General features: G+C 53.1%; 5 protein-coding genes across 5 annotated transcripts; 2 read left to right on the top strand and 3 right to left on the bottom strand.

The window, feature by feature from the left end:
- Positions 1–1094: 1094 nt before the first annotated feature.
- On the top strand, positions 1095–5413 carry BU25DRAFT_428154 (P-loop containing nucleoside triphosphate hydrolase protein; the record flags this gene model as incomplete). Its single annotated transcript, XM_033708487.1, has 6 exons — positions 1095–1889; positions 1943–3394; positions 3832–4361; positions 4411–5025; positions 5074–5341; positions 5393–5413. The coding sequence occupies 6 exons, from the start codon at positions 1095–1097 to the stop codon at positions 5411–5413; spliced, it is 3681 nt and encodes a 1226-aa protein (XP_033566448.1).
- Positions 5414–7472: 2059 nt separating this feature from the next.
- BU25DRAFT_384054 (S-adenosyl-L-homocysteine hydrolase-like protein) lies at positions 7473–9418 on the bottom strand. The gene is made up of 3 exons (XM_033704315.1): positions 9293–9418; positions 9132–9241; positions 7473–8978 (listed from the first exon to the last, which is right to left on the bottom strand). Exons 1-3 carry the CDS (start codon positions 9352–9354, stop codon positions 7801–7803), a joined length of 1350 nt encoding a protein of 449 aa, XP_033566447.1. The 5' UTR covers positions 9355–9418; the 3' UTR covers positions 7473–7800.
- A 439-nt stretch (positions 9419–9857) lies between these two features.
- BU25DRAFT_384050 (FMN-linked oxidoreductase) lies at positions 9858–11421 on the bottom strand (the record flags this gene model as incomplete). The annotated part of the gene is made up of 1 exon (XM_033704314.1): positions 9858–11421. The coding sequence occupies exon 1, from the start codon at positions 10956–10958 to the stop codon at positions 9858–9860; it is 1101 nt and encodes a 366-aa protein (XP_033566446.1). The 5' UTR covers positions 10959–11421.
- On the top strand, positions 11176–13082 carry BU25DRAFT_145841 (uncharacterized protein). Its single transcript, XM_033700606.1, has 4 exons — positions 11176–11450; positions 11503–11506; positions 11557–12827; positions 12878–13082. Exons 1-4 carry the CDS (start codon positions 11393–11395, stop codon positions 13015–13017), a joined length of 1473 nt encoding a protein of 490 aa, XP_033566445.1. The 5' UTR covers positions 11176–11392; the 3' UTR covers positions 13018–13082.
- Positions 13044–14575, bottom strand: BU25DRAFT_406797 (short-chain specific acyl-CoA dehydrogenase mitochondrial precursor). Its single transcript, XM_033705369.1, has 2 exons — positions 14134–14575; positions 13044–14051 (listed from the first exon to the last, which is right to left on the bottom strand). Exons 1-2 carry the CDS (start codon positions 14461–14463, stop codon positions 13050–13052), a joined length of 1332 nt encoding a protein of 443 aa, XP_033566444.1. The 5' UTR covers positions 14464–14575; the 3' UTR covers positions 13044–13049.
- Positions 14576–15002: the final 427 nt, after the last annotated feature.

Below are 15002 nucleotides of genomic sequence, written 5' to 3'. Positions count from 1 at the left end.
GAGCGTGCCTTAGCAGCCTCCGCCACAGCGCACCAGGCCACATTCACCCAAGACCGTTCCAGCAAACGGTGCTGTAATCAGCGTGAGGGCGTGTCACGCTAGGGTCAGCCGAAGGAATGCGGATGAAGAACTTCAAGGCACGAATGCATGATCCTTCGTGAGTATTGCTGTTTCGGCACGCAGGTGCTCACCAATGACATGGCCGGCCCAGGGCTCCTCGGAGGCAGCCTCAGCAGCCAAAACAGAGAGCACGTCAGCCCCAGGACGGGAAACTGGGAGAGAACGGGACAAGACGAGCAAGAATAACAGGGATTTGAAGGTATGGCGGGATCGGAAGTCAGCGAGCAAATTCAAATTCGTGGCAGGCTTCCCATGGCACGCGCGCCGTGATGAGTGCGGTCGCCCGTTGCTCAGAAAGCCATAAAGGCAGTTCGATGTCACAGGTGCATCGTGAACGATGTTGACGACAAGGCATGGATTGACAGTTATAGGCAGGCATGCTTGATCAACAGTGGAGGCGGCGCTGTGTTAATCATTCTGGGGGAACGGCGACGGCATGTATCATTCTTTCTGGCAGCGGGCTTGCTGGGCGAGCGGTTCAGAGCCTGGATGAGGTTACGGTGCGATCAGTGATGTTCAGCGGAAACACAGAGACGCGGCAGAGGATGTGCGTAGCCGGGAATCCTGGAGCAAATCCAACCCATGTGCAGCAGAGGCGTGCCCCAGACTGGTCGTGCAGGCCCGCCAGCTTCGCTCAAAAACGCGCCGAGAGAAATGAGCGCCGCCGTTTGGCGTGTTTGCGCTTGCCCCGTGCTGATTGGCCACCGCCGTTCCTTCCAGAATTGACTGCCGCCCCACTTTAGGTTTCTTCATCAATTTGCCTTGAGCTCTGGGCGACCTGCTGTGGCACGAATATCGTACGCACAAACACCGTTCCGCTCCGCCAATACACCTGCATCCGATTGAACACAGCGAGACGTGCTCTTGTGTGCCTGCCGACCTCGCCAGCGCCACCATTGGATTTTGACTTCAGACAGCAACCGCCTGCGTGGGACAAGGACTTATCCCCGTATTCTCTACGCCAGCCAACAGCCATGGAAGCTGAGATCAGAACCCAGATCCCTAGCATCGATCCCATCCTGTCAGAGTACTCGGTGGGGTACTTGACCCATGCCGCCAATTCGTTTTCTTCCGACTCGGACCCCAATGCCCCTTCCCCGCTCGAAGAAGCTGCCGCTACTGTAGCTGCCCTGCTTCTATCTGCTTCTGGAAACCTGTCAAAAGAAAATGAGACAGCCATCACGAATCTGGTTGAGAAGTTCATCTCACGCCTCAATGCAGCAAACGGCACAGACGGCGAACGCCGTCAGATGGCTCCCTCGGCAAAGAAGCTTGACCAAGCAGTCCACGTGGGCTCCTCAAAGAACATGTCCGCGACCCTGGGTCTGTCAGGCGGCACTGTTGATCTTGAGTCAGCCAACACACGTAAGGTAGAGTCGAGGGTCGACCGAAAGAAGCTCGAGAAAGCCGAACGTAAACTGCGTGCCAAGCAAGACCGCAAAGAGTTCAAGAACGTCGAATATGAGGCATCCAAGTTGCTCGACATTCCCAATGAGACTCAGAGCTATGAAGAGTTTTACATGGCTGTCAATCCTCTGCAGGTGGGTAGTGACTCTGCCAACAAGAGTAAGGATATCAAGATTGACAGCTTTGACGTCTCTATGCCTGGTCTGCGTATCCTGACTGATGCCTCTCTGACATTGGCGTATGGTCGACGATATGGTCTGGTCGGTCAGAACGGTATCGGTAAATCTACGTTGCTTCGAGCTCTTGCTCGACGTGAAGTCTCGATTCCTACACATATCTCCATTCTCCACGTAGAGCAAGAGGTAAGTTCGATCCATGTTTACTACTCGAGTCTTGTGGACTAACATTGACCCAGATCACTGGTGATGACACTCCTGCCCTCCAAGCTGTCTTGGATGCAGACGTCTGGCGAAAGCACCTTCTTAAGGAGCAAGAGAAAATCACCAAAGAACTCAATGAGTTGGAAGCAGAACGCTCTTCAATGGCAGACACATCTGCAGACGCCGCAAGGCTTGACAAGCAGCGTGAAGGTCTCGACACAACTCTCAGCGATGTCCACGCCAAGCTTGCGGAGATGGAATCTGACAAAGCAGAGTCCAGAGCGGCAAGTATCCTCGCTGGTCTTGGTTTCTCAACCGAGCGTCAACAGTATGCCACAAAGACCTTCTCTGGAGGATGGAGGATGCGTTTGGCTTTGGCAAGAGCTCTGTTCTGCGAGCCCGACTTGCTACTCCTCGATGAACCGTCTAACATGTTGGACGTCCCATCTATCACCTTCTTGGCGAACTACCTCCAGGACTACCCGAGCACAGTGTTGGTCGTATCCCACGACAGAGCTTTCCTCAACGAGGTCGCCACCGACATCATCCACCAACACTCCGAGCGACTCGACTACTACAAGGGTGGTAACTTCGACTCCTTCTATGCCACCAAGGAAGAGCGACGCAAGACTGCGAAGCGCGAGTATGAGAAGCAAATGGCAGAACGTGCGCATTTGCAAGCTTTCATCGACAAGTTCAGGTACAATGCTGCCAAATCTTCTGAGGCTCAATCCAGAATCAAGAAGCTGGAACGTATGCCGGTCCTGCAGGCACCAGAAGCGGAGTACACGGTCCACTTCAAGTTCCCTGAAGTGGAGAAGTTGTCGCCTCCTATCATTCAAATGAGCGGTGTTTCTTTCGGTTACAGCAAGGACAACATCCTCCTGAAAAACGTCGATCTCGACGTGCAGCTCGACTCACGTATCGGCATTGTCGGTCCCAATGGTGCTGGAAAGACAACAGCTTTGAAGCTGCTCATTGGCGCACTGACGCCTACATCTGGTCTGATCTCGCAGAACCCTCGACTTCGAGTAGGCTTCTTCGCCCAGCACCACGTCGATGCTTTGGACTTGAACAATAGTGCTGTAGGATTCATGGCCAAGCAATACCCTGGCAAGCCGGATGAAGAGTACCGTCGTCACCTGGGCGCTTTCGGTATCACCGGTATGACGGGCCTCCAGAAGATGGCGCTGCTGTCCGGAGGTCAAAAGTCGCGTGTTGCTTTCGCCTGCCTCGCCTTGACCAACCCACACATTCTCGTTCTGGACGAGCCTTCCAACCACTTGGATATCGAAGCTATGGACGCTCTGTCAGAAGCGCTGCAGAAGTTCCAGGGTGGTGTGCTGATGGTTAGTCACGATGTCACGATGTTGCAGAACGTATGCACAAGCTTGTGGGTGTGTGACAATGGTACGATTGAGCACTTCGACGGTTCGGTGCAGGCGTACAAGCGCAGAATCACAGCACAGGCCAACGAGGCTGGTGTTGTAGCAAAGCACTGAGCATGCATAGAAACACTTATAGCAAGCCCGATATGAATTGATCAATTCCATATCGGCACAGCCCTATATCTCTTCATTGTGACAATTGCCGATCGTGAAGCTTTGACATTGTGTTGTGACCTCTCATCGTACCCTCCTGGACAGTTAATTAGCAGCTGCGCTAGGCCCAAACCAATGACGCTCATGCAAGCTCCAGGCCATGCCCACCTCACCACACGCGCCCAAAGACGATCACCTCCGTCTGCCTCGAAACGGCTTGCAATTCTTTCGACTGCCTCCCTGTTCAATGCGCCCTGCCAGTTGGTGATTTGCACACACACGCAATCGATTGACTGACTCCCGCGGCGGTTAGCGCCCTTGCCCCTTCGAGGCCTTATTTGCGTCAACAGACACAGCACACCGGCGCCTTGTCGCGAACGCAGGCTTCCAGATCAGACGGCTTGTCCGTATCCACTCTTTTGTCCCCAAACTCCAGCGACAGCGACACGTCCCGCCCACCGTACACAGTCACAGCACCCGCGAGGGACGCCGCAGTATTGACGACAGCTGGCGAATCACCGTACCCCCCTTCCTTCTCGTCTCTCTTCTTCCCCTCTGAGGATCCCGTCGAGGCGCGCAACAAGCCCAACGAACCCACACAGCGCAAGGCACCGCCTGCGTTTGCACCAGCACCTTCATTCACCGAGTCGGCATCCTCAGCAGCCACCGTTGCAGCGACCAAAGCAGTCCTACCGCGCGATACCAAAGCCGGCTCTAGCAACAAAGATATCGACGACGGAGAACCGCCGCCGCCCTACACCGAAGGAACCAGCCCGCTTGATTCATTCACTTACGTCATGGCTTCAGCAGGAGGTCCCGCGAGTATCATTACTCAAGTCTCCCAGACAAGTCAAGGGCCCCCAATCAATGCCTTGGGTGGAGGTTCAGATGAGAACATCACTCTGGAGTTGAGGTGTGTAGTATGAATAGTTGTGCTGCACATGTGCTGACTATCTTTGCAGAGGAACACGCTTCACCTTGTCGCGCGATGAGCTCCTGACTCTGCCCGAATTCGTCCTCCTCTCCCTGTTCCCCAACGGTCTCCTCCCTGATGGCCACATGAACTCGTACCATGATGGCGATGTGTATCCTGTCGACGTGGGTAAACCTGATTCCTCCCCTCCTCCCCACCTCCCCATGGGCACACTAGCCAAGATCATGTTCCACCTCTCCAATCCCGCGATATATTTATCTGACAATCTCTATCCTTCACAGTACGACCCAAACTCCCTCCAGTACATGCTCGAGTTCTTCCGCAATGTAGCCCAGACGATCCCTGCGTCGCCTCCTTCGCCGACTGCTGCCCCCGACCACGCTGCTGAAGCAGTGCCCATCGAGCCCATGCACGGTTCCGCAAGAGACATGCTGCAAGATCGCGCTGGTATCATCGTTCTCCGTGAGGACCTAGACTTCTACGTTATCCCTCCCCACCGCGACATTGCCCAACCAGAAATGATTGAGGTTAAGCGCGCCGCAGGAGAGGCTCTGTTGGGACAAGAGGGTATCTTCTCCGGTCTTAGGAAGAGCGAGGAGCCTGGAACCACAGAACAGCACCTCATCGAGATGCTGACTGCAGGGTACGTCATGTTACTAGGAAGTAACGATACTTGCTAACACACTCTTAGCGGCTTCAACCACGACGATCACTGGGGCCACCGCGCTGGTGAGCCCAACAAGGCTGTCATCTGCAGTATTGCTCTTGCGCGCCTAAGGACCGACATCAAGGGTAACGATTTCGCCAATAGCAACGCCGTTGGTATGGCACAGAAGCTGTTGCTCTTCTGGAGGAAGCCCGCTCGCCGATGCTGGTGGGAAGGTGTTGAGCTTGATAACGTCAGAGGTGTAGAAGGCAAGCTCAAAGTCTGGATAAGAAGGGTTTGGACGCTCGAGATGGTACGTTGACCCCCTACATATGCACCCATCACGCTTGCTAAAGATCGACAGAGCGTCATCGGTCTGCGTTAACCGACCGTCATAACTATCTCATTTGTTCTCCCCAGCGGCGTTTCCTCCCTCCCTGCACTCTTGTTCGACATATTCGCCGCGCCATCTTCACCGGAAAAGCACGACTGGCTTTGTGGGTTCCATTCAAGGGGCATAATTAGCGGCTCTGTCTCGTCTTTACTGTTCTGATACCTCTCTGCATTGTCTATTGCTACAGATAGGCAGATGTAAGTCACCCATAGCGAGCGTTGTCATAGGTTCACATATTGTTTGCCGCAGGTGTAAGTGGCACAGTACATATGCTTGCTTAGCAACTTGCGACATAAGTTTTTCAAATTGTACTTTAATGCTCCTAATTTGATGCCCTAAATTTTAGAGTTATCGGTACTGTGGTCCATCATGCACCGGAGTACACGCCGTTAAGGTTCGAATATGTCGGTACCAGCCCCTTGATCTTGCATACCCGAAAGCCATCGTTCCTCGGCTTCGACATCCATCCATTTCCATGCAATGGCTATCTACACTTCAACGCCGCCTTGCTCCGTCAGTAGCTCATCCGCCTGCGAACCTACGTTAATCACTCCACTTTTCACATTTCAAATCGCCCCTTCGTGCATCTGCATCAGGACCCGCCGGCTGATATATCGGACCGGACTTAGTCTGAAGTGAGGCTATTGATATGCAGCATCCTTGTAAGAGTTTACAGGAACTTCCCGATTGACCTCTGCAGATGCAAGAGCATCGGCCCGCGCTGCCTATGCTAGGTAGGTTTTCTAGTGATGTTACAGCAGCTTTGACAACAACGGCCCGCATAGACATCAACGTCACTCAGCAGATCGTGTAGGTACACTTTTTGTCTTCGATGCGGTGCGTTTTCACGGTCCTGTTCTGGAAAGCCTCATCCCCGACTTTGTTCCCTTCTCAATGCCCGACGTGATGCAGATGCATCTCGATGGATCTTGTCAGCTTGTCAGGCCAGCCACGATGCAAGCACCCGAATACCTGGATTCCCTGGGTTCCCAGCAAGGGAGGGGATGATGACCGTTGTGAAGAGCCCCTGATTTTGGAGGGACTTGTTGTCGTGGTACAAGATCCACTGTTTCGTGGCGGGCTGCATGGACACTCGAGATCCTTGAAATACATTAGACCATTCAGATGATGCTTCAGTGCATCGATGTCGTCTTAATCTTGGTTCGAACCATCAACCAAAGTTCGACGATGACGCGGTAATTTCAGTTCTTCTCAATCATGGTTCACGTCGACAACATGGTGCCAGTACATTCCCGTACTGTCCTTAAGGTCACCTGAGACCCACCTTCACATCTGCAATACAACACAACACTACACATCTGCTCACACGACAGCACTTGCCCCGCCGTCAGTCGTCGCTGCAGGTACAAGGTTTTCTTTTTCTTCCCCGGTATCAGCTACCCTGACGAACAGGTTTCAGATTGCCAGCTACCTGCTGTGACCCAGGGACCGGGAAACCACAGCACCCTTGATCTTGTCCTCACGTAGATACTAGGCTGGGGCTCGTGTACCTCGTCTGCCTCGCCAGGCTCAACTCTCGCACCGCATGCGCCGTGGCGAGACGTGGAACACAAGGTCCTCTTCCATCCGTATCTGGCAAGTAGGACAGGCGCGAAATAGCGGGGGTCAGTGGGGTGGACGAGAATAGATGATGCAAGGGAGCTGTCCGTTCTGTTCTTCTTAGCCGATCTGAAACAATGGGATGCATACGGTGCCGCTGTAAGGGCGTGCATGATGCAAGGTAGTGGCCCGAAATAAAAGTGTGTATATGTGAGGTTGAGACAAGGCGTATGGACATCTGCGGAGGCAGGTTGTGCGGCAGCTGAACGAAAGGTTTGGCGGTCACGGCAGATGTTGTATGAGTAGATGAAGCTGGCTTTGTGATACGGACACGTCAATGCTGCCAAAATCGCCGAGGACAGCATCGTGTGCGTCGATGGGCATGTTGTGTTGCGGGAAAATGTGATGAGGCTTGCAGACGATAACAGGTACATACATCAAGAAGATGTGAGGAAGCAGCGATACATCACCCAGGTAGGGACTCAATATTGTTGACGTCAAGCCGATGAAGGCTGACCAAATCTCTTCATTCAGGACAACGGCTCAAGCTGCTGGACCATTACTACATATTGATTGCGTGTGGAGACGCACTGTCTTAACCCATATCGCACTCTTACAGTGTATCACCTCTATGCTTGACCGTGGTTGAAGGGTCAAGAAGATGATATGCAAACAACGCCTTTTGAACGACCAAAGAGTCCCTGACTCTTGAAATGCTATGCCGTTGAAGACAAAGAACTTTTCCAAGTGGTATCATCCCAGTTCATGACGTCGTGTTGAAACTGCTCAAACTCAAACAAAGCGAAGAAGAAAGAAATCTAGTAGCGGTAGATGTCGCTCTTGAAAGGACCCTCGACGGGGAGACCAAGGTACTCGGCCTGGACCTCGGTGAGCTTGGAGAGCTCAGCGTTGACGTGGGCAAGGTGGAGAAGGGCGACCTGCTCGTCAAGGATCTTGGGGAGAACGTAGACACCGACGTCGAGCTTGCCGGTCTTGCCGAACTCGATGTACTTGTTGCCAAACTCCTCATCGGCAGCCTTGTACAGCATGATCTGGGCAAGGACCTGGTTGGTGAAAGAGCAGGACATGACGAAGGAAGAGTGGCCAGTGGCACATCCCAAGTTGACGAGACGGCCCTCAGCGAGGAGGATGATGTGGCGGCCGTTCTTCATGAGGAAGCGGTCGACCTGGGGCTTGATGCTGGTGACCGACTGAGCGTTCTTCTTGAGCCAGGCAACGTCGATTTCGATGTCGAAGTGACCGATGTTGCAGACAATGGCATCGTTTGGCATCTGCTCGAAGTGCTCGCCAGTAAGAATGTCACGGCAACCAGTGGTGGTGACGAAGATCTGGCCCTGGGAAGCAGCCTTCTCCATGGTGGTGACCTGGAAGCCAGAAACGGCAGCCTGGAGAGCGTTGATGGGGTCGATCTCAGTAACGATGACGCGGGCACCCATGGAGTGGAGAGCCTGAGCGCAACCCTTACCGACATCACCGAAACCGGCGACAACGGCGACCTTGCCAGCAATCATGACATCGGTAGCACGCTTGATACCGTCGACAAGGGACTCACGGCAGCCGTAAAGGTTGTCGAACTTGGACTTGGTCACAGAGTCGTTGACGTTGATGGCGGGGATAAGGAGACCCTTGCCCTTGAGCATACGGTAGAGGTGGTGGACACCAGTGGTGGTCTCCTCAGAGACACCGTAGCAGTCCTTGAGCATCTCAGGGTACTTCTTGTGAACGAGAGCAGTGAGGTCACCACCGTCGTCGAGGATCAAGTTCAGGGACTTGCCGTCCTTGAAAGCAGTAAGCTGCTGCTCAAGGCACCACTCGTACTCCTCCTCGGTCTCACCCTTCCAGGCGAAGACAGGGACACCGGCGGCGGCGATGGCAGCAGCGGCGTGGTCCTGGGTGGAGAAAATGTTGCAGGAGGACCAGGTGAGCTCGGCACCGAGGGATGTGAGGGTCTCGATGAGAACGGCGGTCTGGATGGCTGTGATGAAGTTAGCAGAGTTCGATTGCTAATGAACTTTCGAATCCAAAGAGAACTCGACATCATGGACGTTTGGATAGTGATTCAAGTATATGGTTCGAGTGATCGTTCCAGATAGGCAGGGATTGCCCCAAGGAGGCAGGGACAACGTACTCATGTGAAGACATCCAGCAATGCGGGCACCCTTGAGGGGCTGGTCCTCAGCGTACTTCCTGCGGGTCTCCATGAGACCAGGCATCTCATTCTCGGCGAGCTCGATCTCTCTGGCTTCGAATTAGCAAAGTCCCTCGCAAGGATGCTGAGGGGCAGCATACCGGCGACCGAAAGCGGCCAGCGAGATATCGGCAACCTTGAACTTGTGGGCGGGGGCAGACATGGTGATATGTGTTATGAGAGGTGAATTGAGGGAGGGAGGAAAGAGTGGGAGTGGTGAGATGAGAGCTGCGGAACAGCGAGGTTTTAGTTGCCCCGCGCTGTTACATTTTACTGCCGCTCACCGCCCTCACGCGTGGCTTCGGCAGTTGTGATTCGTTGCTACTGAAGACCCTTTCATGCACGACAACACTAGCATATCTCTTTCCAGGGCTCTCCTGATCCTTGCGCTGAGGACATTGTTGGCTTCGTCATGGTTCACGTCGAATCTTCGTGACTTTTAGGACTCGTTGGAGTATGCATACGTTCACTGGCCTCGATGTCGCTTCCCAGTTCCAGAATACCTTGTTGGGCGCGTAAAACTTCATCTACGCGTCATGACAACTTGGTCGTTTTAAAGCAGTTTGGTCTTTTTTCCGGCACTGACCGAGCTACAGCACTCAACGCCAGCATTCGATTTCAGTATTATCTGTTTTGCCCATGAAGATGAGAATAGATTCTTGACGGCTATCTTGAAGTATCTAATTCTCCTCCAATCTCTTCAAATACTTTCACGCCCTTCCTTCCAAGTGCAGTGCCCACAGCCACTGCCGCTGCACCAACCGCTCGCATCCTCTTGTATCCAGCTGCATCCTCTACACCACCCACGCCAATGATCTGGATATGCTCCAGTTCCTTGTGCTGGAAGAGGACCCCTTTGATGGTGTACACGTTTCCTAGGGCAAGAGGATGTAGCGGCGCGCCAGCAAGTCCTCCAATGCCCGTCCTTGTTACTGATTCAAGGGTACGATGAAACACTTCATGCGATTGTCCGCCTGCAAAGCCCTCAAGTTGAGGTGACAAGAGGAGTGAGGATCCGAGTGTATTACAAGAGGTGATGAACGTAATAGGACAAGGGAGATGTTCTGGCTCTGCAAGAGCGGAATCTTTCAATGCCTTGATCAGGCCATTGTACTGGTCCTGATATGTGTATGGGGGTGTCTTGATGCCAATCGGTACGTGAGTATGGCCCGTATGTGGATGTGCTGATGTGCCGTCCTCTGATATCTGGCGATTGATCTCGATCTTTAGTACGTTGAGATAAGTTAACAAAGAGGCAGAATCGTAAGCTGGTGGCGGCTTGCCCGGGATGTTTGGACATGAGAGGTTAATCTCCATTGCGAGTACCATCCGTACAGCTCGTTGGCAGGATGTGATGAGTTTGTAACAGGCAACTACTTCCTCCACAGAGCCTGTCACAGAAATGACGACAGGTTTGAAATGCTCTCTTCCTCCTTCTGGTCGTGACGGGAGGCCTTGGCTTATAGACTTGATGAAGCCTAGGTATTCTTCCAGAAGTATTGGGCTATAGCCCAGTGTATTCAAGCTACCTGTATCGTTGGGCTTGCCTGCTTGATCGACGTTTGAAGGCGATGCAACATGGTTTGTGGGATCGTAAAAGGCAAATTGGTGGACCGCTGGATCGTGCGGAAAACCATTCAGCAGGGATGTCCGCGTTGTGATAGCTCCAGTGTACGCACTGTCATACAGTTCTTGAAGTTGTTCAAGTGTAGTGCACCATGGATTTGCGGAGTTCAAAAGTGGTGGCGTGATTGTAAGGGGTGCCATTGATGATAGGAGTGCAGGAGCAGCACTCTGCCGACCAGAATATTGTCTAGTAACTTTTGATGGATAAGAAGTAGATGTCAGGTACAGAGAGTCGAGGTGTCGAGTTTAGATCCACAATAGTGGAGGAAGCTACCCCGCGATACATGGGAGGTGGGGTTGATAAGGTGTTGTGCATCTTCAACCTCGTGAAGACATCACAAAAACCTCATCGACAGCCTAAATCGTACTCATTCTGAGCAGGAGCCCGATAGCTTCATTCAATTCCAATGCTAGACACGATGTTGGGTCTGCCGTTCACCGCTTACCTTCATGTACGATGATGCATCGTGAGCGGCGCTTCGCCGCCGCCTGACCTGTTTTGCTTTGTCACCTTCGAGTCAAATTCTGAACGACTCATCTCCGCACCAAGTACGATACACTTCGTTCGTGTTGAGATGACGGATATGTCGCCGCCGAAGAAGAAAAGAAGAGGAGGCCCGAGAAGGAGAACCGGTAAGTAAGACAAAAGAGCCGTCGATTTGTTAACCGAATGCTGATGACTCAGGATGGTATGTCAAACTCGAAGCTGGAACTACCTTCAACTAACTGACCGGCTTAGTGATACATGCAAACGTCGACACACTCGCTGTGACGAGAAGAAGCCTATCTGTGGCAATTGTGCACGTCTCGACCTTGTTTGCGAACGAATTGATGATGTATGGAAAGTCGATCGCGCAGTTCCTGCGCAAGATCACTCTGTCCAGGAACTTCAGCCTTATCAACACGAGACTCCGGATCCTCATCATGAAGCACCAAGCTCAACACTGGACATCTTCAGATCGTATCTGGACGGCCTTGACCAGTTGGTGGAGTTTACACCCCCGGATAATGGGATAGCAACAGCAACGACTATATCTCCACCGACGACGACAAACTGGAGCGGCTCGGCAGAGAGAAAGTCCATCAGCTCAGAAGGCGCCTTTCTTCTTCAGACTTACGTCAAGACCGTGGCTACTTGGATGGATCTCTTCGACCACAGCTGCACATACCAGCTCAGGGTTCCGCCACTCGCGCTTGCCTCACCACTTCTATTCCACTGCGTCTGTGCGTTCACGGCCAATCACCTTGCGCTCTCCAATACAAGCTTGAATGCTTCTTGGAAATTAGTAGCTGTGCGGCACTACGGACAAGCTCTGCGTTTGCTCATCGACGCACTGGAAGACCCCTTCTGCGAGACTGCCATGACTGGCAGCATGCTCCTTTTGAGTTATGAAGTCCATGGTGCTATAAAATCCGAGGACTACAGACGCCATTTCATCGGGTTGACTATGCTGATCAAGTCGCGTGGCATTACAGCACAGTCAAGTGGCACTGACTGCGCCAATTTCTGGATCTACTGTCGGCACGAGATAGCCGTGGCATTGGCGAACGAACGACCACTCGTTCTAGATCCAGCAGAGTGGGCTGTGTCCTGGCAAGAAGGCGAAGGGCGAGAGGACGTCCTCGGGAATCAAATGATGTGGATTCTTGCAAGAGTCATTAATCTTGTCTTTGGCTCAGACGGGGCGAGAGAGGCCAGTAGGCCCGCGCGAGAAGCCTTCCTGCAGGAGTTGAATACCTGGCGTGCAGGGCTATCACCGTGCTTCATTGGCATCCCATACGGCAATGCAGATGACGATGGATTCCGGAAGATATACTTTACTGTCACTGCAGCCGCTGCAACAGCCTTCTGGTACCATATTACCCACATCTTGTTGTACGCCGAGCCGGTTCTGCAGGACGAGAGTTACATTCCCTTGATCCAGGACCAGGCGATGGAGGTTACGAACATCACCATCTCAGACTTTCCAGCGGCTTTAAAAGTCTTCTCCACGCATGGACTTTACTATGGTGAGTCCTGTTCAGATCTTCTTTCTTGACTTTGCTAATCCATATGGTAGCTGCCAAACACATCAAGACCGTATCGCAGAAAGCGCGAGTATGGAACGTTCTCAAGGACATTGAAAGGGACACAGGATACCATACACGGTCTACGGTGAAGCATCTGCAGGCACAGGTAGATCAAGGCAACACGTCTTGAACGCATCAAAAATTATCCTGCAACTTCCGATACTACAACTTCGACGATCCCTGCGGCCTCTCCAGGGCCTTCGTCTTGCTCTTGAAGTTCCTTACCAACTGCCTTACACCCAAGTCAAGCATAACATCCTCACTCCCACCAGGGATCCGAATACCCGGTACCTCGCGGTAGATACGCTCGATCAGCTCTCCCTGCCCACTCTTTGTATACCCATTTCCACCGAACAGCAACTGCGCCGTCTGCGCACACTCGTTCAATACGATACCGCTCTGCGCCTTGACCATTGCTGTGAGGCCACCCAACTCAATATCCGCTGTCGCCTTCGGCAACTTCGTCATCTGGTACACGAACTGCTCGACCCACGCCCACTGACTCTCGAGCAGTGCTCCAGCCTTGGCCAAACGGTGCCTAACGACCGGCTGATCGACAAGCGGCTTCCCGAAAGCTTCACGCTTGAGTACGTACTCCATCGCCGCGCCTAGCGCCACACGAGACTGTCTCGTAGCCCCGATAGCGATGGTGAGACGCTCGTGGTTGAAGTTCGTCATGACGTACTTCATCCCCATCCCCTCCTCACCAATAAGATTCTCCACCGGCACCTTCACATCATCCAGCTCAATGAACGTCGTACCCGCTGAGACTTGTCCACCAACTTTCAACCTTCGCATATTCACGCCCTCATTCCCCTTGAGCGGAACAACCAGCATACTCAGCCCACCCGGGCCCGGGCCACCAGTGCGCACAGCCATAGATGAGTACTCGGACCAGATGCCATTTGTGATCCACTTCTTCGTGCCGTTAACGATGTAGTGTTTGCCGTCTGGTGTCTTGACGGCCGTGGTCGTGATGTTGGCGACGTCGGATCCGGCTTCGGGCTCCGTGATGGCGATGCAGGTGCGCTTGCGGCCGGTGAGGAGATCGGGGAGGAAGCGCTCTTGGAGCCGCTTGTTGCCGTATTTGATGATGGGTGGGACGCCGAAGGCCATGCCGGTTGTGAGACTGCCGCTGGGACCTGCGAGGCCGGTGCGCGCCATCTATGCCTCAGTCAGCTACCACATCTCTCTGAGACCTAGAGTTTTTGTTGTTGTTGTTGTTGTTTGGCAAAGGGGGAAGTACTTCATCAGCATAAATCATAGTATGTATATAATCCCACTCCTCGACCTTCACAACACCCAAGATATCATGTATCCCCAACTTCTTCAGCCACTCCACCGGCAGCGGCGCCGGCAGCGTGGGCAGCAACATGCCCGCCTTCGCAAATGTCTCGAATACATGCGGCGGCACCGTTTCTTCCGTGTCCCACTCCAGCCCTTTCTCAATGAGGTGCTTGTCGACGAACTCGCGGCATGCTTTCTGCCATCGCAAATGGGTTTCGCGGTAGTATGGTGAGGGGAGGCCGGTGATGTAGCCGGGCTCGGAGAAGGGGATGTAGGCGGTGGACGACATGGTGAGGTATCTGGGGTCTGTGGGGTGGATGCTACATCGTGGTGGTGCTGACAATGGTTATAAAGTAACCGGCTGTGGAGGAGGAGAGCGAATCTGGGGTAAGCTGTTGGACCGAGGTTTGCCGGGGTTGACGAGTCGCGCGTCGCGTGTTCTACTACGGAGACGCGACGCCACACTTATCTCGAGGTTGAGATACAGCTTTTTGCATCCTTGATTGTTTAATAATGAGCTTCCGCGTGTTGTGTTCGCAGAGCAGTACTGCAGCCTCACGATGGTTGAGAAGGATGAGCGACTTGAATCCCTGGCTGTATTCGGTGATTCACTGACTAGACGAATATTCTGAAGCTACGAATTGAGTGCTACGTTGTTTACTGACGATGGAATGCTCTCAAGTGATTCAGATTCGACTGTTCGTCTCTCCTGGTCGTGCCTCGAAGTGGACGTCATCTTCTCCATGAATGACTCGAACTGTCGAGTCATTTGCACGTGAACGACTGAATGCCGACTGTGGGATTTTGATAACGATGGTTTTTAAGATG

This window comes from Macroventuria anomochaeta (genome assembly GCF_010093625.1).
Source record: "Macroventuria anomochaeta strain CBS 525.71 unplaced genomic scaffold BU25scaffold_3, whole genome shotgun sequence".
Lineage (NCBI taxonomy): Eukaryota > Fungi > Ascomycota > Dothideomycetes > Pleosporales > Didymellaceae > Macroventuria > Macroventuria anomochaeta.
The sequence above is the reverse complement of the archived record's forward strand: the minus strand, read 5'-3'. Positions and strand labels throughout refer to the sequence as shown.

Excerpts from the sequence above, each read along its gene's own strand:
- BU25DRAFT_384054 (XM_033704315.1), bottom strand. The coding sequence starts at position 9,354 with ATGTCTGCCCCCGCCCACAAGTTCAAGGTTGCCGATATCTCGCTGGCC. Across the intron at positions 9,242-9,292 it reads CTGGCCGCTTTCGGTCGCCG|AGAGATCGAGCTCGCCGAGA; the intron begins GTATGCTGCCCC and ends ATTCGAAGCCAG. Across the intron at positions 8,979-9,131 it reads TGCTGGATGTCTTCACATGA|CCATCCAGACCGCCGTTCTC; the intron begins GTACGTTGTCCC and ends ACTTCATCACAG.
- BU25DRAFT_145841 (XM_033700606.1), top strand. The coding sequence starts at position 11,393 with ATGACGGATATGTCGCCGCCGAAGAAGAAAAGAAGAGGAGGCCCGAGA. Across the intron at positions 12,828-12,877 it reads CACGCATGGACTTTACTATG|CTGCCAAACACATCAAGACC; the intron begins GTGAGTCCTGTT and ends TCCATATGGTAG.
- BU25DRAFT_406797 (XM_033705369.1), bottom strand. The coding sequence starts at position 14,463 with ATGTCGTCCACCGCCTACATCCCCTTCTCCGAGCCCGGCTACATCACC. Across the intron at positions 14,052-14,133 it reads CTATGATTTATGCTGATGAA|ATGGCGCGCACCGGCCTCGC; the intron begins GTACTTCCCCCT and ends ACTGAGGCATAG.